General features: G+C 53.9%; 2 protein-coding genes across 10 annotated transcripts; one reads left to right on the top strand and one right to left on the bottom strand.

Annotated features, from left to right (window-relative positions):
• Nucleotides 1-708: 708 nt before the first annotated feature.
• Nucleotides 709-25,276, bottom strand: OTOP2 (otopetrin 2). Of its 7 annotated transcripts, none has more exons than XM_084750808.1 (9): nucleotides 24,982-25,276; nucleotides 10,839-11,290; nucleotides 10,353-10,529; nucleotides 9,721-10,066; nucleotides 8,694-8,830; nucleotides 7,034-7,092; nucleotides 6,488-6,621; nucleotides 3,366-4,243; nucleotides 709-1,205 (listed from the first exon to the last, which is right to left on the bottom strand). In XM_084750808.1, the coding sequence occupies exons 4-9, from the start codon at nucleotides 10,031-10,033 to the stop codon at nucleotides 1,035-1,037; spliced, it is 1,692 nt and encodes a 563-aa protein (XP_084606934.1). In that variant the 5' UTR covers nucleotides 10,034-10,066; nucleotides 10,353-10,529; nucleotides 10,839-11,290; nucleotides 24,982-25,276; the 3' UTR covers nucleotides 709-1,034. The 7 variants fall into 7 exon arrangements, with proteins under 7 accessions (XP_084606934.1, XP_084606933.1, XP_084606939.1 ...); XM_084750807.1 differs by lacking the exon at nucleotides 24,982-25,276 and adding an exon at nucleotides 11,519-11,656; XM_084750813.1 differs by lacking the exon at nucleotides 24,982-25,276 and adding an exon at nucleotides 11,519-11,656 and having other exon boundaries at nucleotides 3,366-4,240.
• Nucleotides 11,587-17,126, top strand: USH1G (USH1 protein network component sans; the record flags this gene model as incomplete). Of its 3 annotated transcripts, none has more annotated exons than XM_084750814.1 (3): nucleotides 11,587-11,756; nucleotides 14,091-15,308; nucleotides 16,328-17,126. In XM_084750814.1, 3 exons carry the CDS (start codon nucleotides 11,587-11,589, stop codon nucleotides 16,329-16,331), a joined length of 1,392 nt encoding a protein of 463 aa, XP_084606940.1. The 3 variants fall into 3 exon arrangements, with proteins under 3 accessions (XP_084606940.1, XP_084606941.1, XP_084606942.1); XM_084750816.1 differs by lacking the exon at nucleotides 11,587-11,756 and adding an exon at nucleotides 13,150-13,280; XM_084750815.1 differs by lacking the exon at nucleotides 16,328-17,126 and having other exon boundaries at nucleotides 14,091-15,312.
• Nucleotides 25,277-26,242: the final 966 nt, after the last annotated feature.

Raw genomic sequence — 26,242 nt, 5'->3', positions numbered from 1 at the left:
AACTGTTTGTAGCTCCAGTTCCACAGGATCTGATGGCACATAAGTGGCAATACCAATGGTGGCTCACGGGTTAAAGCATTTGTGCAGATCCACAGAACTCACGGAAATGGTAAACGCCCTGTGGCTGTGGCAGCTTGTTTGCCATCCCAGTCTTAGAAAGTGGAGACTTAGAATCCCCAGAGTCAGCCAAATGAAGTGAGCTTTGAATTTGATTGAGGAACCCTTCCTTAAGGAATAAGATGAAAGTGGAAAGGTGAGTGATTCCTGACATCAGCCTCAGGCCTCCACATACCCTCACACACATGTACGCACACACACATACACACACTCGCACCTGCACACACGTGTGCACGCATATACATGAACACATGCACATGACCACACAATGGAGGACCGTGTGGAGAACTCCTGAGGTTGACCTCTGGCTCTCCACACACCTGCACATACGTGCAAGTGTTGTTAGCAGAAAGGTTCTGGCTTCTTTATAACTGCGAGCATCAGTTTCCTTTTTTGAAAAGCATGGGTACCAGATGAACTCAGTTCTCCCTAACTTCCCCTGCACCGTAAGAAAAGATGCTCACACTCCCCGGGCACTCCACTGTTTACTCCTGTCACTGTCACCCACTGTTTAGACAGTCTGCAGCTTGGACTCAGCTCAGCTCAACTATTGAAAAGGTAGGTGTCAGCTGGGACAAGAAGAGGGACAAATGGATGCCTTGCAGGTTTATTGGTTTCCAGGTCCAGACAGTGCACAGGCCACATGCCTGGGGTTAAAGAGAGGACCAGACACTGTATTTCCAGACCCTGTCTAGTCCCGGGGGAACGCTGCGGCAGCCGTCTCCCCGGCCTCGGTCTCCCTAGGCTCCAGGGTCATGCAAGAGGAGTAAATGGGCATGTCTTGGGTTTGACTTAAAAACGGCATCCTGGAAAAATAAACTTTAGTGAAAATTCTAGTCTGAGGCAGGCAGGAGTGAGTGTCTGCCTGATTCACTTCCAGGTGCTGGGCTTCCTCTGCCCTGTCTCTGCACGGAGCTTCAGGACAGTACGTAGACCTCCAGCAGACTGGAGACAGCATGCATTCGGTAGAAGATGCCGAAAGGCAGGCAGATGTTGACGATGGCTGCCCAGAGGGAGTAACCGTAAAAGTCCACCTCCACGGTATTGCTGAAGTGCGGGCGGGCTCCGAAGGCAGGCATGATCCACAGCTGGGGGGGGAGGTGGGGGGGGGGGAGGGAGGGGAGAGGTGTGCATCAGGAGCCTGCTTGTGACTTCTGTGGGCTTTGCTGGCCATGAAAGTATGGGGCCCCAACTTTCTAGTTTGGTGGCCATCAGGGACTGGAGTCTCACCCAGGGCTGACCTCCAGCATGTGGCGCTGAGGAAGTGTGTATAAAGGCACTGGCCCACACCCAAGCTGGCATCCACCTGCAGTCACTCCTCCTACCCTCTTATCCTGGCCTCCCCGTGAGGTGGGAGTTTCATTAGGTGACATGAGGATTTGATGCTAACAGCTGAAGCAGGGGCTGGCTTGAGGGCTGGTGGCAGAACGGAACCAGTCAAGCCTATGGGCTGCCCCGGCTTCAAGCCTCCCCAAGCTTTGCTTCTTTGTTTCATGTCTACTCCCTGTCCCTTTCAATGTGCGGAAGAAGTCCAAGGCTAGACTCCTACCTCACCTCCAGCTAAGAACTCAGACCTTATGGGTGTGGGATATGGGACAGAGGACCAGGTAAGTGTTCAAGGCCAGCCTAACCCCTGTCAGTCAACTCACCCCGTTCTCAGGGGACATCACATCCTCTCCGGAGAAGGATGCCAAGAGTGATTCTGCATAAGATGCTTGGAGCAAGAACTGCCTTTGGGAGGGTAGCTCCCAACAGCAAGGCCAGACTAAACTAACATGGGGCAAGGGCAGAGAAGCCCATACACCAAAGTGGGCCCCAGGCACAATGCGCTTCTGAGCCTCACTGCTTCTACTGGTGAAGCCACAGTTTGATGGTCGACTTTTTTTTTTCTTTAAAGTAAAATTGACTATTGGAAGTGTGCATGGGGGTCATATTCCCAGCCTTGGGCTATGCCTGCATTAAGAGTGTTTCTATATTAGGGATCTTCTGAGGTAGGATTTAGTCAAAACGGCTGGTTTTCTGTTGAGTCAGATTTCATTAGAGGCATTTTTTTTCTTTTTTGCTTGTGGTGCAGTTATCAGTTGGTGTAGGTGGGGGATTGGTTAAAGAACTCGCCCTGGAAACGATATTCTAGGGAGCTAGCACACAAGGATGTTCAAGTCCCTTACATAAAATGATACGTAAAATAAATTTTTGTTCATTTGCTTGTTTTTCGAGACAGGGTTTCTCTGTGTAACCTTGGCTGCCCTGGACTCGCTTTGTAGACCAAGTTGGCCCCGAACTCACAGTGATCCACCTGCCTCTGCCTCCTGAGTGCTGGGATTAAAGGCAACCACCATGCCCAGCCTGCATAAAATAATTTACACAATCCTCTAGTATACCTCAAATTACTGTGTTCAGAATATGTAAATAGTTGGTACTTTGTTTTGTTTAGGGCAGAATGACAAGAAAAAAACCCCATGTGTTCAATATGATTGGATTTTTTTCCCCTAATATTTTCCACCTGAGGGTTGGCTAAATCCTGGGGTATTGGACCTGCCGTTCCCACAGAAGCATGGTTCTGTCTTAGGTATTTCTGTGTTGCAGAGCATTGTCTACACTGGGGCATGGCTATGTTGGGCGTAGCTTTGCTGGGAATCTCTTTGGGGGGAACCCTCTTATGAGGGCTTCTGCATTGGGGTGCTTCCTTCCCGAGAACATACACGTACTGGATGAAGCCTCTCATTCTTTATACTTGGCTTTGCCAAGTCACCTGGGAGGGGGGCAGCTGTTGCGCGCACACACCCTTCTTCCAAGCCAGCCAGCCCTCCATCGCATCCTGCCAACAGACTGCTCACACTTACGCTGATCTCTGCAACTTCCTGAGGCTGCTCCAATTATTCTGAGAAGCAAGCAGGTCACAAGCTCCGGGGAGCAGTCACACCTCCCACCTGGGGAGGAGGGCCCTCACCCTCCACATCAGCTCTCAAATTCCCTCTCACTCTCACCCAGCCCCCATGTCAGCCTTCCCCGGGACCCCCTCCACCAGCTGCCTGCATGCCAGAGGGCTGGGACTCCATTCTCTCTGTGTGCCCCAAAATGCTGTTTGCCTAGAGACTGCAGTTGTCCCCTCTCTGAATCTGCTTCTATATAAGATCCTAGAATGAACCTGAGGCAAGGCAGAGAAGGTTAAGTGATCATCAAGTCTCCCCCGACCTAGGGGCACGCCCCCCCACTCACCCCGCCCCCCCCATCCCTCGACTACTCACGATGACGTTGCAGAGCAGGAGAAAAAGAGAGATGTCTTTTAGGCACCGACGTCGCCAGTGGCACCTGGGGGCTGAGATGATAGTCACTGGTTCCTGAGGACTTTCTGGGTTGGGGCTGACCAGCCTTGGGGTGGGTGGGCAGGAGGGCAAGGTATGGATGGCATCCAGGTTGGCGAAGGTGATACCCTGGCAGGGCTCCTTGGGGGTCGTTTCACGAGGCTCAGCCCCAGGGGGTCCCCGATGGAGGCTCTCAATAATGAACACATTCTGGAAGGTGTGCTGGGCAATCATGAGCAGAGCGTGGGACAGGTTGAGTGCCCCCATCAGGTCCCTGGGGGAGCCCACCACCACAGCCACGATGGAGTAGTAGGAGACCGCATACTGGCCCAGGGCGGCGCCCATCAGCAGGGCCACATCCAGGGTCCGCGTTGGGTTCTTATGGTGGTCCATGGCCCGACGGTCAAAACGATAGATGACCGAGCCGCTCAGGCTGACCAAAGTCATGAGCCCCAGACAGACGATATTAAAGCTGTAGTAGGTGACCAAGGCCTGCTGGGTGTGGCCTCTGTCTCCGCTCACCTGGACCTCGTAGAGGATGAAGACAGCCAGCCCTACAACAAAGAGCAGCAGGCCCACGACTGGGCCAGCAAAAAAGGTCTCCCGGAAGAGGCTGACCCTCGACGGCGGATGGCCGTGGCCGTGGGTCGCGGCGAGCAGCCTGCCCACGTTCTTCCACATGACGTACAGCATGGTGGAAGCAAAGAGGCTGTACTCGATGTTGAAAGGGTACAGGTAGAAGTAGCCTTGCTGGAAGATCTGGCAGATGGCTGTGCTGCAGGGGCACGGGTCTCCTCCAGCTGCGCCCCCTGCCCGCTCTGCTGTGGAGAGATGGACACAGGGCTGGGCTCTAGCCTCTCCCCTTCTGCCCTGTGACAAGCGAGGCCAGGAGTTCTCTTTGCCAGTTACCACTGCAGCCCAAAGGACGTCACCGTGCCTAGCAGCCCCACTCGTTCCATAATTATTCACTGTGCCAGACACGACAAGACAGACCGGTGCTGGAAATAACAACTAAAATAATACAAATCTGGGGCTAGCCGGGTGTGGTGGCGCCCACGCCTTTAATCCCAGCACTCAGGAGGTAGAGGCAGGCGGATCTCTGTGAGTTCGAGGCCAGCCTGGTCTACGAAGCGAGTCCAAGACAGCCAAGGCTACACAGGGAAACCTTGTCTTGAAAACCAAAACAACAAAACAACAACAACAACAACAAAACAAAAACCAACCAAACAAAAGTCTGGGGCTTGGAGAAGCCTCAGTTTGTAGACAGCTTATCTCATGCAGGCACAAGTGTGACTTTTACAGTGTCCGTGTAAGAAGCTCGGAACAGTGACACGGTGGTATATGTCTGTAATCCCAGTGCTGGGGAAGCCGAGGCAGGGGATCCCCTGGGGCTTGCTGGCCAGCCAGTGCAACTGAAGCTGTGAGGTCCCGGGTTAGTGAGATAACTTGTCTCGGAAAGTAAGGTGGAGGGCTGGCCTGATGGCTTGGCAGGTAAAGGTGTTTGCCACCAAGCCTGATGACCTAAGTGCAACCCCAGGGGCCCATGGTGGAAGGAGAGACCCAACTCCTGAGCTCTGGTGTACACACACACACACACACACACACACACACACACACACACACAGAGAGAGAGAGACAGAGACAGAGAGACAGAGAGAGAGAGAGAGAGACAGAGAATGAGAGAGAGACAGAGAATCCATAAATATATAAATAGCCATAAAGGATAAAAGAAAAGAAGGAACTGAGGAATCACTTCCCATTGACCTTTGGCTCTCGTGCACACACACACACACACACACACACACACACACACACACACACATGCACACGCGCACACACACGCACACAACCAGGAACACATACATATTCACACTACACAAATTAAAAAGGACACCACAACTATAAACCCACCAACCCCCATTCCTCCCTTTGTTCCCTGGGATAGGCAGAAGGAAGCACTCCCCCCCCCCCCCCCCGGGGCCAGCTCTCCCAGCTCTCCCCACAGCTGAATGCCCAGAGCTCCAGCTATTGTGTCCAGGCCCCCATCACGATGGATGCCTATCATTTCAGTTTGTGCCACAGCGAGGAGAATTCAGAACGTGCTGCCTAGGACACCTGGGCCTCCGCAAATGGCTCTTTTGCCCCCAGTACTACCAAAGCTGGATCTATGGATGAAGAAGCCGAGGCCCAGGGAGGTCTGAGAGTTGAGATGGGCGAGCCCAGGAGAAATGCCCAACTCCCAGCTTTCAGCCTCTCCTACTCTAGTTCTGTTAAGGTGACCGCATGCCTGGGGCTGTGTTGCCCACCCTCAGGATTCCCCGATGACACCAGGCAGCCCCTTTATCAGTCCTTCTGTGCTGGGGTCTCCTTGCAGGCTAGGGCCTTGCTTCCAGTCTCTGAAGCCTCCCTTGTGACAGTAGGGGTTCCGAGAACGTGCGGTGTCTTACTTATCTAGCTTGGTTCCGGACAGAGGAGAAGTCCGGAGAACTAGAACCTGTGGGCTGGGAAGGAAGGACCTTCTTTCTTAGGATAGCTCACTGGCTAAAAGCAAAGGTACGTTTGAACACGTCAATTTTAGGCTCCGTGACCTTGGGCAACCGCTTAACCTCTCTGCGTCTATAAAATGGAAACATTGCTAGGATTCACCTCCAACGGGAAGTTGTTAAGTAAAATGTTTGAGGCACGGGGCATTCATATGTCCAAGTGAGGTCATCGTGATAGCCCCACACTGGGGTGTTTCTTGTCTTCTTTCCCAGCTGGAAAGGTTAAACCACTCTGTCTCCCTTCTGCTTCCTCGACCTCATCACCTTTTCCTCAGGAAGCCTAGGCTCCTTCACAATTAAATGGAGACTTGGACAGTATGGCCAAGACTGGACCCTCAAGGATGAGGAAACACGCTGTCTTGTTCCTTGTTGCCTCACCCCACACTCCTGAGGGAGTGCCTGGAGGGGGAGGAGCCCCTGCCCCACCTTTTACCTTTACCACCATGGTTGACTGGCTGTGAACATGCAAAGCGCCCGTCCAGTGCCTGGCAGCCAAACGGCCAGTGCTAACAGGGAACTTACGGGCAGGGGCGAGGCGGGTGTGGCTGGTGTTGCCGTGAGAACCACCGTAGGAGTGGGCCTGGTGCACGGACTCATCCACTACGGCTGCCATCCAGATGGCTAGGTTGGTGGCGAGGGTGAACATGAGCCCACATCTGTTTCAGAGTGATGGACGAGGAGAAGAAAAGACTCGTGAGTCTTGGACTCATTATGGGTCCCTGGCAAAGCAAGGCAGGGTCAGGATCCCTCCCGAGAAAGGAGATTTTGAAGAGAGAGGACAGATGGACCCATACGAACTGGGGGTGGGGAGTTGCACTTGGAAGCAAGACTCCACGTTCATCCCTAGTGGGATGGCAGCTAGGAGAGAGCCAGTGGGCATCCCGAGGCTCAGGCCCCACTAGGGGGAAAGGGCACAATCCATGCAGTGGAAAGTAAGAGGGCAAAGAGGAAGGGGTAGCTAAAACCCCACCCAGGACTGAAAGAGAAGAGCCACACCCAGGATGCCAAGCCTTATCACTCATTGCCAGGTGAGCCCTTGGCCCACAGACACTGAGCTGTGGTTCTCACCGGGTCAGGTCCAGGTGGGTGTGGATGCAGTCTTTAGCGGAGACCCAGAGAAAGTAAGTCTGCAATGGGGAGAGTGGGGCAGGCTCAGTACCGTGTATGTGGACTACTCTCTAGGGCCCAGAGCCCAGCCATACCCACTATGACATTTTCTCTACCCCAGGAACCTTTATACTAACTGATCAGGTTTATTTTATTTTTCCAAAGGAGAATGAATAATTTCTCTTTCTACACTATATTGCAGCTTTGGGTTTTTTTGTTTGTTTTGTTTTGTTTTTTTTAAATAGTGGCTCTCTCTCTCTGTTCCTTAAAGTTTGAGGAAATGTCACCTGTCAGACAGTTTCATCTTGATGAAGTTGGGGGGGAGGGCACTGGGGTGATAGAGGTGACAAATGGAGTCTTGGCTACCAAGTGATGTACTTTGGGGAGCAAGGTCAGCCTCAGAGACTAGCTCTTGTTCAAGTTTTCAAGGTAAAAATGGCCTTTGAGGATTTTTGTTGTTGAGACAGGGTTTCTCTAGGCAGTCCCGGTGGACATGGGACTCCATCTGTAGGCTAGGCTGGCCCCAAGCTCGCAGGTAGGTACCTGCCTGCCTCAAGCTCCCTAAGGGCTTGCCTCAAGCTCATGATGTAATGACAAATGACCTTGAACTCCTGATGGTTCTGTTGACATCTCTGGACTCTTTCTCCCCATCCTTGTTATCTTCTTTGTGGACCAGATCCTGCTCTCATCTGACCAACCCTGAATCTCCTCCATGGGACTTACTTACCGATGCGGGGGCGTCTGTGTTTTCATTTTTCCTGAGCATTCTTCAAACTTACAAAATGTAAAGGGCTAAAGTTACATTAGGTGCCACAGGCACATGTGGGCATCTGGGTGGCAGGGGCTTCAAGGCATCCCTGTGGATGTCTTGCTTACATTACAAAGTGAGCTTCTCTTCCGGTCCTATGCAAGAGCAGTCCTGCCTCAGCTTAGTTAGCTCTTTCAAAATGGTCTTTATGCAACACATTAAAACAAAAAACCTGAGAGCTAGGTGTGGTTCACTCCTGAAATATCCCATACTTGGGAAGTGAAATCAGGAGTCCAAGGCCTGTCTGGCTGCTTGAAGTGAGTCACAAAAGGAAAAAGAAAAGAAAAGAAATTGATTTGAACTTGTCTGAAAAATTGTAAGTTACGCGATGCCCCACCCTCCTGAACAAATATCAAACATAGAGCTATGGCTGAGATCAAACAAGCCACAGACATAGTCACGGCCAACCGTAGGCAGAGACCGATGCCCTCCATGGACACCCAAGGTTCTATCAGACAGGGCCAGCTGTCACAACTTGCACCTCTCGGGTGTTAATTACTGGCACCACTTAGGTTGAAATAAAATCGCAGCACCCCTAAGTAGAAGCTCACATTTAGACACCTCTTCATGAGTCAGTGTTTCCTTGTTGATGGCCTCATATGATTTCTCCCACAGTCCAATTCCACTTACTGAATTGCTCAGGGTGGAAGTAGCGGGGGGTGGGGGGTGGGGGTGGGGTGGGTGGGGGGGTGAGGGGGTGGGGGGTGGCAAGGGAGCAGAGTTAAGTGTGGAGCTCAGATCTCCTGCCCTATTGCCAAGCACCAGGCTTTTCCCCCACCCGCCCCCACACATGGGGACCTTCCTTTTACCCACCTGGACAATGACAAACACAGCTTGGATGATGGGGTGCAGGATCTTGATGGCCGACTGGCACTCAAAGAAACTGGAATAGTAGCCAGTCTTGAAGACATCCATGACAAGGGTGCAAATCCCAAACAGCACCAGCCCACCTGGGAACCAGGGCCAGCAGGGGGGTGGTGTATCAGAGAGGCAGGAGACAGGACTTGTAGGGTCCGAGGGTGGGGTGGGGGTGGGGCGGGGTGTAGCTTCTGAAGGTGAGGGGCCTGCTGGGTGGGAATGGGTGGGTAACTGGATGGAAGAACAGATTGAGGAGAGAGGCTGGGGACGGTGAGTGGATGGATGGATGAATACCGGAGTGGGGCCACCGTGTGTCTGAAAGATGGATGGACGGGGTGGCCTGAGGGTTGAGTGCACAGACGGGCAGGTGGATGCATGAGTCGGGAGGTTGGGAGAATGAGTGAGTAGGTTAATGGACAAATGGACGGACTGAGAAATTACTGGGTGGGTGGGTGGATGAGGGCGTGAGCAGGTGGGTGGATGAATGAATGAATGAATGAATGAATGCAGCGGGTGAGGACAGATAAATGGGGGGGTGAATAGGTGAATGGGCAGACTGAAGGGCTGAACGATGAACGGATGGGTGGAAGATGAGTGCATGATTGACTAGAGAGAGGGATGGGCATCCATCCAACGTGTCCCCTCCACTACACAGGTAAGGGCAGGTCCTCTAGGCAGACCTTGGTAGCTGCTATCGTCTTCTGCTTTTTTGCTCACAGTCAAAACCCTCTCCGACCACCTCTCTTCCGTCTTTACACAAGGCAAAGAAACTCGTCCCCCCCCCCTTTATCCTCTAGGGCCCCTTTCTCTCACCCCACCCCCTCACTGCATCCCACCGCACTGAGCTCTCCGGATACCTTCTCCCCAGGGAACTTCACACCTGTCTACCCAAAGTCACACCTGGCAGGCAGGTCCTCCATAAGCCCCAGACTGCAGCTCCCCACCATGCCCACCCCACTTTTGTCCCCATCTCCCAGGGCACCTCGGAGCCAGATGGGGCCAGCATGCGAATCTCGGTAGGGCACCGCGTCTGGACAGCGCGCGGTGCGGAGGAGGTAGAAGACGATCCACAGAGCGGCCAGCAGCATCATGGTGGTGAGCAGAGCGAACACGTCGGTGTCATACACAGCCACCTTGTTGAAGGCACCGCCGCTGATGAGCGTGCAAGCGAGCAGCAGCACGTTGACAGCCAACAGCACCGACAGCAGGCGGCCGCCCTTTTTCCACACCTCGCGGGGGCTGGCCCGAGGACCCGGCAGGCTCTCCTTGGGGTGCGGGACCAGTTCCTCCGACATGGTGGGGGCGACTGGAGGAGGTTGAAGGGATCACTGCGAGGCCGGGTCGCGGGGGCGGGGAGGGGGAAAGGATAGGATTCCAAGTCAACCTAGGGGGCTCTCCTTTCCTCCCTCGTGACCCCTGTATTCGGGAACCCCAGAATGTGGGAACTAAGGGTGCTGGACCAAGCACTCTGGGAAGAAAGGAAAAACTGAAGGCTGCACCTCTCCCACCTGGACCAGAAATATTGTAGAGAAAGAAAAAGCAGTACCCCTGGGCCGGATCCCTTACAAGGTCCCACTCCCCAAATCTGACAGTCCTCTGGCCAGGAGCACGCACCTGGCTGCACTGGGAGCCAACACCAAGATGGGGGTCAAGGGGCAGCGAGCGTCTCCTCTCTCCCACGCCGGGCTGGACCGGTGCTTTATACCGGAGAGGGCAGAGTGATTTACAGCCACAAGAGCTCGGCTCCATAAACCTCTCAGTCCCACTCACATGATCCATCTTTTCTCCGAGCTGAATTTAGGGAAGTCAGATAAGGTGAGATTTATATTTACCTGTTAAGATCCCCTCACCCTGTCGCGCTAGCGCGGCCAGGGTTCCGGCGCGGCCTCATCCTCAAGTACCCAGAGGGTCCTCCGCTCCTAGCACCCACCACAACCTAGTGCTCAGAGATCACACTCACTCAAAGCCTGCAGAGCTGACCTTCACCCCCAGTGCACGCCCGCACCCCCCCCCCCAAGTGCATCGCAGCCCAGGAGCCATCTAAATTTTGGATCTTGCTTGCTGCCCCGACATCGGGACAACAGTTCCCCCTTTCCCCACCTGCCCTCAGAGTGATCCAAGTTCGGTCTTCCTGTATCCCTACTACTGCTGCCCAGAGAAGCTTGTTGGATGCTGCAAAGTTTGATTTCCACGTGGTGCCCGTAGCAGGCCTATAGTCGTCTAGCGCCCCCTGCTGGAGAACTGTTGTCCAACCCCATGCGAGTAGGCTAGCTCTGCAGGGACAGCTGCACCGTGCTCTTGCGGTGGGTCCTCTTCCATCTCTAGGTCCGCTGTCCTCTGGATCACAACTGCCTCTTTATTCCACCTTCAGACACCATTCTCCAACCCTTGTCCTGTTCCTTTTGACGTGTGAAGAAATCAGGGAGTCCAGTGTCCGGAGCTCTGTCCAGGACATTACTACATGTCCCTATCCTGGACCTCAAGGGCCACAACGCCGGAGTGGACGCTTTTGGCGCGAGAGAGGTGGACTACACTTGAGTCACTCCTGTGTGCTGAAAAGCATGGCGTTTAGGACCCAGGGGAAGCTCCTGGGCGGCACCCTGGTCAGTGATAGATTCCCTCCCCCCCTTCCCCGGGTGTGCAGCTCAGATGTCCCGGTAGTCTGTAGTCGGTCTATAGTTGTGGCTCTGGCGCTCCGCATCCACCATCTGCGGCAGCAGGGGCTGGCGGCCCAGGCCCCTGCCCAGCCTTTTCCCTCAACCCCATGTCTCAGTCCTAACCTGGCTGCCCTCCTCGTCAGGGGACATTTTTTCGGTGTCCCTAGCCCGCTCAGCCCGACTTGGACACCATGGCCATGAATGACCAGTATCACCGGGCCGCCAGGGATGGCTACTTGGAGCTCCTCAAGGAGGCCACCCGGAAGGAGCTGAATGCCCCCGACGAGGATGGCATGACTCCCACCCTCTGGGCCGCCTACCATGGCAACCTGGAGTCGCTGCGCCTCATTGTGAGCCGGGGGTGAGTATGCACTCTGCCCAGCCAGCAGGGGACCAGGAACCCTGGGTCCCCAAACCTCACATGGCATCAGTTACCCTCTCCCCTGGCCTGCCCTCTCCCCCTATGGGCAGCCCCTAAGGTGGGGCTGTGCAGCCTGCCATACTTTGAGAGGCACACGTGGAGGGGACATCAGCTGAGCTTGTGACACTTGTGGGCTGGATGTAGGGCTTGGAGGAGAGGCGCTGCGATGAGGGGGCTGTCCGTGATTGAGGGCTGGGGGCTGAAGAGTGATTTAAAAAAAAAGACATTTCTGTGTTTTGGGGTTACCTGGAAGCAAGAGTGAATGGTGGGCAGGAATCGGGCTGAGAAGTCTCCAAGGGGCCAGGAAGTGGGGGAGGGGGAGGCGGAGGCAGGAAGGAGAGACCTTTGCCTCAACCTAGGAGCCAAAGGCTGTCTTCACAACACCAGTGGCTCCCACAGGCTGGGTGTCACACTGACCTGTGCCTTCCCACCATTCCACTCTTAGGATTTATGGGCACTGTCCACACTACCAAATGTCACTGGCTCAGCCTGTGATTAACTCTCTGTGCCCCTCCCCCACTGCAGAACCCAGTAATGTGCAGAAAGGGTGGCTACCCTCCCCCTCACCCCCATCCCCCCTCTGGAGTTGTCTTGGGAGGGAGGGTGAACACAAGAGGCCAGGGGTTTGGAGGAGGAGTCAAGCCATGGAGGATCCAGGGTCACTAAAGTGGCCTGGGGGAGGGGTGCTAATCACATAACTGGAAATAACCTACCCATCAACAGTTTGGTAGGGCTGGCCATCGGCCCTGGTGGGGCCTGGACAGGAAAAGGATGCTCCAAGAGGGTTTCATGTGAATGTCTCAGGCTGAGTCGGGGGTAGAGGGTGGGGGTGGGGTGCCAAGAGCAGGAGCAGGGACTGAGTTGACCCTGGTTTTTGGTGTGCCTGAAGACGTGGGGGGAAACATTTTCCTCTCCCTCTGTGTGACTACTCCTTGGGTCTAACAGCAGGCGGGAACAGTGTGGGGTTAGACAGCTGAGGCATTTAGAGGCCTAGACTCTCTAGGAGCACGTACTGTACCACTATGCCCTCCCTCCACGCCCCATCCATCAGAGAGACTCATGGGAGTATCATGCTGGGAGAGAGGGCTCATCAAGTTCTACAGAGCAAGGATTTGTGCGCCGTGAGGGACGCTCTGCTGCTGAGCCATCCTTCCCCACAGTATCCTACAGGACTTGGCAATCAGTGGGGGAAGCTGAGCAGGGGTGTGCTTCAGGAGGTGTGAGACAAGGGAGTGATTCTTCCCCTAGACCTGAGCTGGCTTTGTGGCCTCATTAGTGTCGGGCAGCCCCCCACCCCACCCCCTCTAGACCCCGAGAGAGAAGAAAGATTTCAAGAGAAGCCAGCAGGAGCTAGGCTTATGGACTGGAGTCAGACGTGGAAGGCACTGAAGAGGCCCTGCTGGACGGGGCAAAGCTACCCCGGCTTCATAAGGCAACCTGAACAAGGGACAACAGCCCGCCCAGGTCGCCGCCTTCTTCCTCTCCAGTTCTGGCTGTCCCCACAGTCCCCTCCTGGCCCAGGCCAAGACCCGACACCTGCTCTAACACTGGCGTTGCCAGGCCTGGCCCCGCTCCCTGTAGACATGGCGGTGCTCACTGCATGCCACGAGGCACCCTCTCACACTCTCCCAGGCAGACCCCACCCTCTAGTCCTTTTACACAGTCACCTTGAGACATGTGGCTTCACAAACCACCTCACCTGCCCAGAGACCCAGACTCAGGCCTGGCCCACCGCCTCTCTGGGCCAGCTCACCGCGGGGCCCATGAATAATTCACCCCTTTCTCTCAGCGCATCTATTATTTATCCCCCTGAGATTCCCAGCCCTTCGTTCTCTAGGGGAAGGTCCGCCCCACCCCGCCCCCTAGGTCGCCCCGCCCCTTTGTGGGTTGGGCCATCCCATCCGTCCTCCCGCCCCACCCCTTTCTGTGCTTAGTCCTGATGCGCCCTTAAGCTCAGGATCGCTGGTCTCCTGGAAGTCTGGGTCTCAGCCCCCACGGGTTTCTATTTAGGGCAGTGGTTTTCAACATTCCTAATGCTGCGACCCTTTAATACAGTTTTCTTCATGTGGTGGTGACTCCCAACCACATTATTTCGTTTCTACTTCATAACTAATTTTGCTACCATTATGGCTCGTAAATATCTGAGGTATAGAACAGTTGATATATGACCCTGAAAGGGTTGGGACCCACAAGTTGAGAACCTCTGCCATCAGAGCCCACGGTCTGGCTTGCTAAAAGCACTCACCCTTTCCTCTCCACATGCTGTCCCTACAGGGGCGACCCGGATAAGTGCGACATCTGGGGAAACACACCCTTGCATCTGGCTGCTTCCAATGGCCACCTGCACTGCCTGTCCTTCCTTGTGTCCTTCGGGGCCAACATCTGGTGCCTGGATAATGACTACCACACGCCGCTGGATATGGCTGCTATGAAGGGCCACATGGAGTGTGTGCGCTATCTGGATTCCATCGCGGCCAAGCAGAGCAGCCTCAACCCTAAGCTGGTGGGCAAGCTGAAGGACAAGGCCTTCCGCGAGGCGGAGCGGCGCATCCGCGAGTGCGCCAAGATGCAGCGCAAGCATCACGAGCGAATGGAGCGGCGCTACCGGCGCGAGCTGGCCGAGCGCTCCGACACGCTTAGCTTCTCCAGCCTCACGTCCAGCACCCTGAGCCGCCGGCTGCAGCACCTGACGCTGGGCAGCCAGCTGCCCTACTCGCAGGCCACGCTGCACGGCACGGCCAAGGGCAAGGCCAAGATCCAGAAGAAGCTGGAGAGGCGCAAGCAAGGGGGCGAGGGCACCTTCAAGGTCTCTGAGGACGGACGCAAAAGCGTCAGATCGCTCTCCGGCCTGCAGCTGGGTAGCGATGTGATGTTTGTGCGCCAGGGCACCTATGCCAACCCCAAGGAGTGGGGCCGTGCCCCACTCAGGGACATGTTCCTCTCGGACGAGGACAGCGTCTCCCGTGCCACGCTGGCTGCCGAGCCTGCCCACTCGGAGGTCAGCACCGACTCAGGCCACGACTCCTTGTTTACCCGTCCCGGCCTGGGTACCATGGTGTTTCGAAGGAACTATTTGAGCAGCGGGCTGCACGGGCTGGGCCGAGAGGACGGGGGCTTGGACGGGGCAGGCACGCCAAGAGGTCGGCTGCAGAGTTCCCCTAGCCTGGACGACGACAGCCTGGGCAGTGCCAACAGCTTGCAGGACCGCAGTTGCGGCGAGGAGTTGCCCTGGGATGAGCTGGACTTGGGCTTGGATGAGGACCTGGAGCCTGAGACCACCCCCTTGGAGACCTTCCTGGCTTCACTGCATATGGAGGACTTTGCCTCCCTCCTGCGGCAGGAGAAGATTGACTTGGAGGCCCTGATGCTGTGCTCTGATCTCGACCTCCGCAGTATCAGCGTGCCCCTGGGGCCTCGGAAGAAGATCATGGGGGCCGTGAGGAGGCGCAGGCAGGCGCTGGAGCGACCCCCGGCCCTAGAGGACACAGAGCTGTGAGTGCCAGGTGGAGGAGGGGCGGGGGTGCTCTTCAGGAGTAGGAGGGTGCTTAACACCATATTGCATAAAAATCCAAGCTGTAACCAACTACAGGAGACCCCATTGTATTTACCACCAGCTTAGGGGAAAAATACTCTGACAGTTTAATAATTGGAGACTTTCTTATCACAGTTGACATTCAGTGCTGGGGTAACCCAAATGAGGGGAAATGAGCATTTATTATAGATGGGATACATTTCTAGTAATCATGGCTAGGATCTTAGAAGCCTTTTAGACAGGGTCTGTTTTGTAGCCCAAGCTGGCCTTGAACTTGTGTAGTTGAGAATGACCTTGAATTTCTGACCCTCTTACCCGCACCTTCCAAGTGCTGGGGTCTGAACCCAGGGCTTAGTACATGCTGGGCAAACAGTCTCTACCCACTGACCTACACCACCAGCCTCAAAGCTGGGGTGTTTTCGAGCCCCGCCACTCTCCAGGTCCTCAAACAAGTGCTTTTGTTGAGGCCTGAGCTCCGATGCCAGCGTGCCACAGGTGAGTAAATGGAGGCTCAGGGAGCAGACTAGTTCACTCCATGCTTTACCACAGCTCCTCCGTGCCAAGGCACCCTGGGAAGGAGGGCATGGCAGCAGCATGCATCTCAGTTGGCCACACCCTCAAGGCAGATGTGTCTTACCCACCACCCCTAAGCCCTGCTCCCAACAGGCCCAACAGCAGCCTTTGAGGCACAACTCCTCCTGTCTGCTATAGCATCCCACAAGCCCACTGCCCTTCTGTTTGGCATCTAGATGGCCTTTACCCCAAATGCTTAGGGCAGGGATGGCTGTGGGAAGGCAGTATGACTCCCGATTCCATGAATTGGGGAGTCAGTGACCCCCTCCCCATTCCTGACCACCAGCCTGTGGGAAAGGGGTGTGGTGGTGGTGGCTAAGTCATCAGAGTGGCTGGTCTTGGAAGGAAATGAGGTCTTTGAAGGTTGTCTTCTGAGCTCGGGTTCTGTCTGTCTCTTTCTCCACAGATGAAAGAGCTCCTCTCCTCAGACCAAATGAGTTGCAAGTTGCCACAACCCATAGTGGGGCCAAGAGGGCCTCGCAGTTGCCATCCCTGCAGCCCTTCTCGGGAGCAAGGGTCACATGGGTCATTCCCCTCAAAACCCTGTTCCACACTCTGAAGCAAGAGGCATAGCCTGGAGGCGCCCAGAGGGACTACCGCATTCCAGAGCACCCCTTCTGAGGGATGTTGGAGCGCCCCCCATGCACCCCCGCCCTGAAAAGCCCTGAATCACAAGAGGACTGGTGGAAGGTCAGCCCCAGAAAGAGATCATGGACTGATTGGCCCTGGAAGACTCGATGACATCACGGCTGAGTTAGAAATAGAGCAGGGGGGCATTTGACCTGTTGCAGGTACATCACCTGCCCCACCCATCCTCTCCAGCCTTCTTCTATGTGGGGGCGGATCCCTGGGTTTTTTTTACCCCCCTCAGGCTGGAAACTTGTTGCTTCCTACTGTCTGTAATAGAAGAGTTGGGGTACCCCTTTCCTCCTACACCCAAGAAGGAAGTTCCCCAGGCAAACTCTTCAGCCAAACGCCCATCTGTCACTCCCCAACAAATCCGCCTTACACAGAAGGCCAGTCCTCTCTCTTTCGAGCACTCGCCACGGCCACAGCTGGAAAGCCAGGTTTGTGTGGGGGGGCTCATTCTGGGGGTCCATACTGTCTCCTTTAGCTTTACTCGACTCCATTGTGCAGCCTGGTCTCCCCGGGGTCTCCAGGGGTCCAAGGGGCCTAAGCGAGGTATCGTGCCCTGCCCCCCACCCCATCCCCGGGGCCTCCAGGGGTCCAAGGGGCCTAAGTGAGGTATCGTGCCCTGCCCCCCACCCCACCCCCATCCCAGGCCTGGAGGTCACAGCTGGTGACAGAATGGCATTGGCTAACTGCCTCAGAGTCTCCCAGACTTAGACAGGCAGGGGCTGGACACAATCCGTGGCTGGCCCAGTGTGGGAAAGTTCTGTAAGGAAGAAGATCCCAGAGGCTGTAAAGAATCTGAGGTCCTGATTGTGCCCAGGCTCCCACCCCCACCCCCACCCTCCCACCCCCTGCTCTTGCTCTCTCTCCCCCCCTCCTCTTTCTGGTCAGAGGATTCCCTCAATGTCTGGAGGGGCCTGGGGTGCTCTTGATTCTTCATGGATCGTGGAGAAGTGAGAACTCACTGTGTGTCCAGCCCTGTGCTGCTGGTATGGAGGTGAAAAAGCAGAGCAAAGCCCAGAGGTCCCCGAGAGTGTGTCCTCCCCGAGAGTGTGTCCTCCCCGAGAGTGTGTCCTCCCCGAGAGTGTGTCCTCCCCGAGAGTGTGTCCTCCCCGAGAGTGTGTCCTCACCGAGAGTGTGTCCTCCCCGAGAGTGTGTCCTCCCCGAGAGTGTGTCCTCCCCGAGAGTGTGTCCTCACGGCTCTTCTACCACACTGAGGCTATGGACGTGGTTAACACCCCCAGCAGCCACTCACATACAGGTTCCCCTCCATCCTCCCATGCGTGTGCTCCTCCTCCTGTCAGCAGTGGACCCCCATCGCAGACCCTAGCTTGGAAAGGAGGGAGCAACACCCAGCCTCTAGCTCCTCCTTGAGCTCCCTTGACTGGGCAGAGGGAAGCACCTCCAAAGACCTCCGTGTTCTGTCTGGAGGCATGCTCTCCATGCACACTCACTTCTGAGTGAGGAGGAGGAGGAGGTGGCTCCTTTCTCACCTTCACCCTGAGTCTACCCCCAGCCTTCTTGTTTTCTGGGCCCGAGCCTGGGGCCACCTCCAAGTGCCGACTCGACTCGTCTTTCTCAGAGCCCCAGGGACTGCTGTCTCTCACCTCTTCTGACTGTTTACTGCTTCAGCCCCTCCCGGTTCTCCCTGCACTGGGGTGGGCCAGATGCTGTGATCCCCACTACTGTACCCCAAACCCTTCTCTCAGGCTAATTATATTTTTTGTACACTGTTGTCATGTCTGCCCTCTGTTCTGTAGGCACTGGGGTGGAAGGTGGGCATATGTGGGGTCTAGTCATTGGAGGGTTCCTTGAGCCCCCTGCCCCTGCATATGTCTGCAGGGCTCAGTCCAGCATCCTGGGACATTGCCTTCCTATGCTCTGGTTCCAAAGCCTGTAGCAGCTGAGGCCAGGATGGCATTGTCTCTTCCCACCAGGCCCACCTGGGTTCTTTTGGAAGTCAGCAAGAAGCCATTTTCCTGAGGTTCCTGCCTGTCACCCAGGATCTGAACTTTCTCATCCCTGGAGAGTCTCCAGTCGGGGAAGGGAGGGCCTCAACTTCCTTAACTATCCCAGTTAAGTGTTTTTAGAGTGCCAGATTTGGTACTCTCTTCTCCCAAGGATGTCTTTCCAAGTAGACAGGCAGTAGGCTCTGCTTTCTCAGCCAAGTTTGGGGTCATCTTGATCCATTCCTAATGGATGTACCCGGCCCAGCACCAGTTAGAAAGGTAGGTAGGAAGCCGAGCGTGGTGGCGCATACCTTTAATCCCAGCACTAAGGAGGCAGAGGCAGATGGATCACTGTGAGTTCGAGGCCAACCTGGTGTACAAAGTGAGTGCAGGACAGCCAAGGCTACACAGAGAAACCCTGTCTCAAAAAACAAAACAAACAAACAAAAAAAGGAGGTAGGATGTAGGTGCTGTGTGGGTTGCTTAGCAACCATCCCATGGTTCTAGGCTACCTGTCTCCACGTTATAGATGAGAAAAGAGAGGCCCTCAGAGGCCGCACAGTCCTCACACCCAGGCCACCAACGGAACGAAGATGCCATTCTACCAGCCCGGGTGACACAATGTGTGCAGTTGTTACCATGGCTGGTGATCTTAGTTATTGCAGCTACCTCTGGAAAGGCATACTGGGTCTTGTCCAGGGGAGGACACAGAGGGTGAGAAAGAATCTCAAAGACAAGACAGAGTGGGTTGGGGTGCCGATGTCCAGGCACAGTCTAACTGGAGGCGATGGTAACGTGGGTCTCCAGGGGCCAATGTGGCTCAAGGATGGGATCCCGGGGCGGCAGTAGCAGGCGAAGGGAACTTAAACACAGGTAAAGGGAATCCTTGCCCCATAGAGAATATGTGCTTATCAAATCTGGGGGACCGTGAGATGTCTTAGTAGGTAGAGGTGCTTGCTGCTGAGCCTGGTGGCCTGAGTTTGGTCCCCAGGATCCATGTGGTGGAAGGAAAGAAGTCGCTGCCATTAAGTTATTCTCTGACATCCACATGTGCACCATAGGACACGCTAGTACACACATATACACACCCATGTGCACACACACATACACTAAATAAATAAGTGAATCCAAATAGAATCTGCTTGTGATAGATAAAACTTGCATAATCCAACATTATCCCTCTTGGACTAGAAGAGTGTGCCACGTTCTCTCGCTTTTCTGTGTTTTACAAAGGGCCGGGGGAACTTCTTGCTCCGTTGTGCATACGGCCTTGTGTTGAAAAACAAGGAAAGTCTACAAGTTTAGGAAAAGGAATAATTCCTAGCGGTGGCTCACAACCATCTGCAACTCTAGTTCCAGGGGATACAACATCCCCTTCTGACCTCTGCAGGCACTGCAGACATGGGGCACACAGACACACACAGAGGCAAAACACTCACGCAAACAAAATATAAAGCATTGGCTTGGATGGCTGTAAAGTTAGCATGTTACAATGGAGGTGGGGTGTGGGGTGAATTGGGGTCAGAAGAGTTCCCTAGTATGTGGTTAACTCTTTCATTACACAGAGACCCAGAGGGGAGGAGCTGGTCAAATGCCACCAAACAGCCACAGGGCAAGAGCTCAACTCCTGACGTCACCCACCTCTAGGCTAGTGACCACAGAAACGGCGATCTCCCTGTGTCCATGGTGCGTGCTTGAATCAAGTGCTTTTAAAGAAACTGGAGTGAGGAGACATCTGGGCTCAGGGGATAGTCAGGTCTGTACAGAAAAACTGACCTGCCTCCTCTACCTCTGCTACTGTCTGGGTTTGTGTCCTTATGCATATATAGACTGGGCGTTATAATCATAGTGGTCACCCACAGGTTATTAGGGTGCATGTTAATGCTTAATCCTGTGTACACCTGATGTTTAGTACTCCTCAGTTAATAGTGATCACAGTTATTGCTAGTCTAGAATGGCCCGGGGGGAACCACTCATATTTGTGACGTGCACAGCTACCCAGTAGGTGGGTCCTAGACAATTCCAGGGAACAGCCTTCCCTTCAGGCTTGCTTCTGAGAGCATGGCTCACCCTTACTCTCAACGCCGCCCTGGCTCCCAGCAGAGGGAACACTAGTGGCGTCTTTGCCACACTAGTAAAGGTGCTGACAACACAGCTCAGGGAACAGAGATTCAAAGATAGGCCTGCCCATCCAGTGGGAGACCCCAGGGAGGGCCAAAGGTGTTCTTGGGGTGTCCAATGAGCTAAGCATGTTTTCTGGAGGAGTTTCCCCTCATTATGCCAGGATCTGAACTTTAAGCTTTATCGTAAGAATCCTCTCAGAGGTACACACACACACACACACACACACACACACACACACACACACACACTTACTTTTTCTGAGACAGAATCTCTCTATGTAGTGCTGGCTGTCCTGGAACTTGCTATATAGACCAGGCTGGCCTTGAACTCATAGAGATTCACCAGCCTCTGCCCACTAAGTGCTGGTATTTTAGGTATGACCACCACACCTGGTTGTGGTCATGTTTTTAATTATTTGTTGAAATTTATAAGGTGGGGACTGGAGAGACGGCTCAGTGGTTAAGAGCACTGCCTGCTCTTCCAAAGGACCCGGGTTCAATTCCCAGCACCCACATGTTAGCTCACAACTGTCTTTGACTCCAAGATATGACACCCTCACACCAGCACACATAAATTAAATAAAGTACTAAAACAAACAAACAAAAAAACTTTGTGTAAAAAAAAAAAGAAATTTATAAGGTGTCCAGAATGTATGTTAAGTACTGTATGCCTATTTAACCCTAACAATAAAACCCCAAACGTTGGGTTGGAGAGATAGCTCAGTGGTTAAGAGCTCTTCCAGAGGACTCAGGTTTGGTACCCAGCACCCACATGACTGCTCACGACTCTTTGTAATTTGAGGTCCAGAGCATCCCATGTCCTCTTTTGGACTGTATGGGCACTGCACACATGTAGCACACACACACAAACATGGAGGCAAACATTTGTTCATATAAAATATAAACAAAACCTTGACCCTTGTTTATGGAGCGAGTAACCACATTGTCACTATCATCAGTTAGAGGTGGGAAGGCGGAGGCTTCGAGCTGTGAGATTTCCTAGATTCTGGAATGTGCAGTCTGAGCACAGGACCTGCACATCCATGAGGGATGCCTTAGGCATGCTTGAGATACCAGGCAGGTGCCAGGCTCAGCAACAGATGGGGTGAAGGATGGATAGGAGGCCAGATGGGGTGTGGGGCTGCAGGCAGGATGCTCGGGGAAGGCATGTGGGAAGACAAATGCATCTCAAGCCTGGTGAGATGAGGGAGGAGGCTGGGGGGGAGAATTTTCTCCCAACATGGGAGCTTACCTCTCTCCTTTCTGTCATCTTTCTCTTTGTCCCATTTTATTCTAGAATAGCGTGCTGCTTGGCTTTCTCTTCCCTCCCGATTCCCAAATATCTGTCTGTCTCTGTCTCTCTGTTTCTGTCTGTCTCTGTGTCTGTGTGTCTGTGTGTCTGTGTGTCTGTGTGTCTGTCTGTCTGTCTGTCTGTCTGTCCGTCTGTGTCTGTGTCTGTCTCTGTCTGTCTGTCTCTGTCTCTGTTTCTCTCTGTGTCTCTGTCTGTCTGTCTGTCTGTCTCTCTCTCTCTGTCTCTCTCTCTCCCTCTCACTCTGAGAAAGTCTTACTGCATTGCTCAGGCTAGCCTGTGGCCTCAGACTCATCATGTAACCCAGGCTAGCCTTGAACCCATCTCCATGCCCCAGATCTGATGCTAAGTAGCCATGACCTGGTCCAGTCACATAAGTCTACAAAATGGATCTCAAGCTGTCTTTCCAGTGTGAGGCTTCTTGACACAAGTATGCCCATAGAACCCATCCTGGCTTCCCAGACTAGTGAGATTCACGCCTATAGGTGACCCAGCTGTATTAGTAGAGACACTCACTCTGTCTATTGCTACAGAACACATGGAAGGGCTGTTGCCATTTCCATTTTTTTTTTTTCATATGAGAAAATTGAAGAGCAGAGATGTTTGTCAAAGGTGCTAAGGTTGGTGTTAGAACTCCAACCTAGGCAGACAAGACTCACAAAACATATGCCCTCACCTTTCTCTGGGTGGCTGGTTTGCTGGGTGGGAGGTTCCCAGGTCTTGGGAAGTGGTGGACAGTGGGGAAAGAAGCCAGTATAGTGATGCACTCCTATAATCCTAGCACTTAGAAGGCCAAAGCAGGATGGTTGAGAGTTCAAGGCCAGCCTGTGCTATGTAAAGAGACCCTGTTTAAAATAAAATAGGTCCTGTGGGATGGCTCCGTGGGTGACACACTTGCCACACACACCTAGCTGGGTCCCTGAAGCAGGCTCTATAAAGCTGTCTGGTCTGGGCACATGCTCCACCTGTCGGGGCAGAGGTGCTGGGATGGTGAGATTTGAACCCCTAACTCTGAGTCTTTGCCTGGCAGTCCCAGCCTCCCTTCACCACACTCCCTAGAAGCTCTCATCACCGCTCTGTACACTTTCTTGTCCACCCATTCACTTGGCCTTGACTCAAGCCAGGAGCAGGGGCTCAACTGGCCAGACCTTGGGAGATACGGTGGGGCTTGTGCTGCCTGCCACCCTCCACTAGCACAGCTGCTGTGCAGGCAGCCCCTGGAGGGAACACAGGAAGCCCTGGAGGGTGTGTGAGGGATGGAGTGAGGGTGCTGTCAGAATTCTCTGCAGAGATGACATTGGCTTCGAGCTCCCCTGGAAGGCTGCATTTATTTGTGCGCTGAGTAAGCGAGTGTCTATGGGTTTGCTCATTTGTCTCTTCCTCAGCATCTCCAGATTCCTAGGAAGTGTGTGTGTGTAATGTGTGTATGTATGAGTGAATGCATGTGTGTATGTGTGAGGTGTGTGTATGTGTGTATATGTGTGGTGTGTGTGTGTAGTGTGTGTGTATGTGTGGGATGTGTATGTGTGTGTATGTGTGGGATGTGTGTGTACATGTGGTGTGTATGTATGTGTAGTATGTGTGTGTATATATGGTGTGTGTATGTATGTGTGGTGTATGTGCATAGTGTGAGTGTATATGTGTGTATGTGCGGTGTGTGTACATAGTGAGTGTATATGTGCGGTGTGTGTGTGTGTCGTGTGTGTAGTGTGAGTGTATGTGTATGTATGTGGTGTGTGTGTAGTATGTGTATGTATGTGTGAGTACATGTGTGTATGTGTGTGTGGTGTGTGTGTGTGTGTGTGTGTGTGTGTGTGTGTGTGTGTGTGAACCTCAGTCCGTGGGAGGGTGTGGGCAGTGTAGAGGGCTGAGAAGGCCAGTGTTCTAGAAGGTGGTGGTAGCATGGGGACCCATCATTTTTGGCAGGCACACACGGGTCTCCCTGTGTTAGAGTATCTGGTCAGAAGGCTAACCTGCCCCTCATTAGGAAGGTGGGTCCTCTTTTCCAAGCTCCCGTGTTCCTATCTATGAATGGAGGTAACTGTCCCCTCCAATTACAACCAGTTGTGAGGTTAACAAAGAGTGGCTTAGCTCAGTCCTCAACCCTCTCCAGGTGAAGGACCAGCCTTGAGGCATGGAGGACGGGAGTCTAGGCATCCCTGAGCCGATGGCAGTGGGAGCTGGCACACTGTGTGGTTTCTCAAATCCCCCCACCTGGTCTGTGTGGAATATTCTTATTACAGACCAGAACTGGGGCGGGGGAGGGAATCACTCTCCTGAGGGTCTAGCTTTTGCTGTGCACACATGCACACCTGTACACATGCACACACAGAGAAACACAGCCAAGGAGAGGGCTGGAGGAGTACACATGTGTCTCCTTGCTATGAAACAGTCATCTGTTATTAGTATTCGTATCAATGCACACTGGGTTTAATTAACAATTTCAACAATCCAACAACACAGTGCTGTTACAATCGCAAAAGAACAACAAGCATCATTGGATGAAATCTACTCAAGCACAAGCCCAGGGTGCTCACCATGGCCCCAGCACTCCTCCTCTCCAGGAACCCAGCTTTATCCCTTCCACCTTAACTTTCTGAGTGAGGCTCAGAGAAGTTATATCATTTACCTAAGGCCACACAGCAAGTCCAAACCCGCTCTAGAAACTCTTTTCTTAGGGTTTTCCTCCACATAATTCCCAGCCCTCATTCCCTTTCTAGCCCAGCTACTGTACCCATCAGGTCCAACACACACTGGTTCAGCTCATCCGTATCTCATGGGAGACAGTGGCACTGGCCTGATGTGAAAGGAGAGAACCAGTGGTCCCCGGAAGACCTCACCAACAGGGAGCCTATGACACCAGCAGTTTCAGCTTTAGTTCTGAAGGGTCTAATTTGTCATGTAACTTTGAGGGTCATCCTGGGCTACAGATCGGTTCTCTGCAAGGTGGGAGGGGCCTTGGAGGTCTCCTAGGAGACCTTGGAGCATCAGCAAACGGCCTTCTTCTCTTTCTTCCTCCTCCCTGGATCCCCGAACCATCACTCACCGGTCTTTGTCCCCTACAGAATATCGGCAACCGGGAAGGCTGGCTGGAAGTGGAGGAGGCTGCTCAAGCTGGGGGGGGGGGGGCGCAGTGAGGCGAAGCTGGTACTGAGATGCTGCAGGTATAGTCCTGTCCTGCTGGAGCTGGAGGAATTTGGGGTGTTAGTCCCACTCCTCGGCTGGCTGTGATCTGAGCCATGAACCCCATCACTTCTTTCCTGACTTGCACGGGGCCCCGCCCTGGTGAATAATGATGCTAGTTGCCTGAGGAGCTGAGCCTCACTGGGTCTTTGATGAGTTGAGGGGAGGTGAGGTAGAAATGGGTGGGGACAAGGAAGGGCCAAAGACTCGGGCAAGTAGGCCTGGACCTTGGAAATGGTTAAGTTGCTAGCAATAAGTGTCACCCCAAAGCCCTCCAGGGCTCTGTGTCCAATGACTCTCAGAAGCCCCCCTTTGGACTCTGGGCCAGGGCGGGACTCTGGCTCACCCCACCCTGGCTACAGCAATAATTAACCCCATGAACTCAGCACATAAAGATTCAAATCACAGGGGAGGAATTGCCGATGCCTCAGGAGGGGAAACTCCAGAGGCCCTAGGAGGGCATCCCTGTATTTCTAGCTTCACCCTGCCTCGCTGTCTCTGCCTGGCTGGCACCTCTATCCCATTCAGGGCGTGTGGGAAGGCCTATTTGACCCTGCCTTAGACAACATCTTTTCCATCATCTGAGTGGTGTTGTTGTTTTTCCACAGTGTTTTTCTGTGTAGCATTGGCCGTCCTGGAACTCGCTCTGTAGACCAGGCTGGCCTCGAATTCAGAGATCCGCCTGCCTCTGCCTGTATATCTTCCTCCCTAAAATGTCTAATCTAGGTGGATGATAGAGAGGGAGAAGGGCAACACCCTTTCTCTGTCTAAGAACTGGACTTGGAGTTCAGCCATTCAGAAACTGGGGTTTGGCACAGATCGGTACTCACGAGAGGGTGCCATTTCCCTAGGGTCACATGGGAATACACAAAACCTGTTAAGTGTGTAGAAGTCGAGGGAGCAGTTCAAGGAGGACACTGGCCTGCTAAAGAGATCTGGATCCTGCCCCTTCAGAAAGAATTGCAGATCCCAGGGCTTGGGAGAGCAGAGCCGAAGGACTGTGCACTTGAGATCAGCCTGGGCTGCGCATTTGGTAGAGAGAAACCCGAACTGCGCAGCCGAACCGTGGCTTCAACCGTGACACTGGAAGAGCATAGGTGAATCCTCGAAGGGAAGCTCCAGGA

Source organism: Acomys minous (assembly GCF_964271855.1).
Source record: "Acomys minous genome assembly, chromosome: 12".
NCBI classification, from domain to species: domain Eukaryota; kingdom Metazoa; phylum Chordata; class Mammalia; order Rodentia; family Muridae; genus Acomys; species Acomys minous.
The sequence above is the reverse complement of the archived record's forward strand: the minus strand, read 5'-3'. Positions and strand labels throughout refer to the sequence as shown.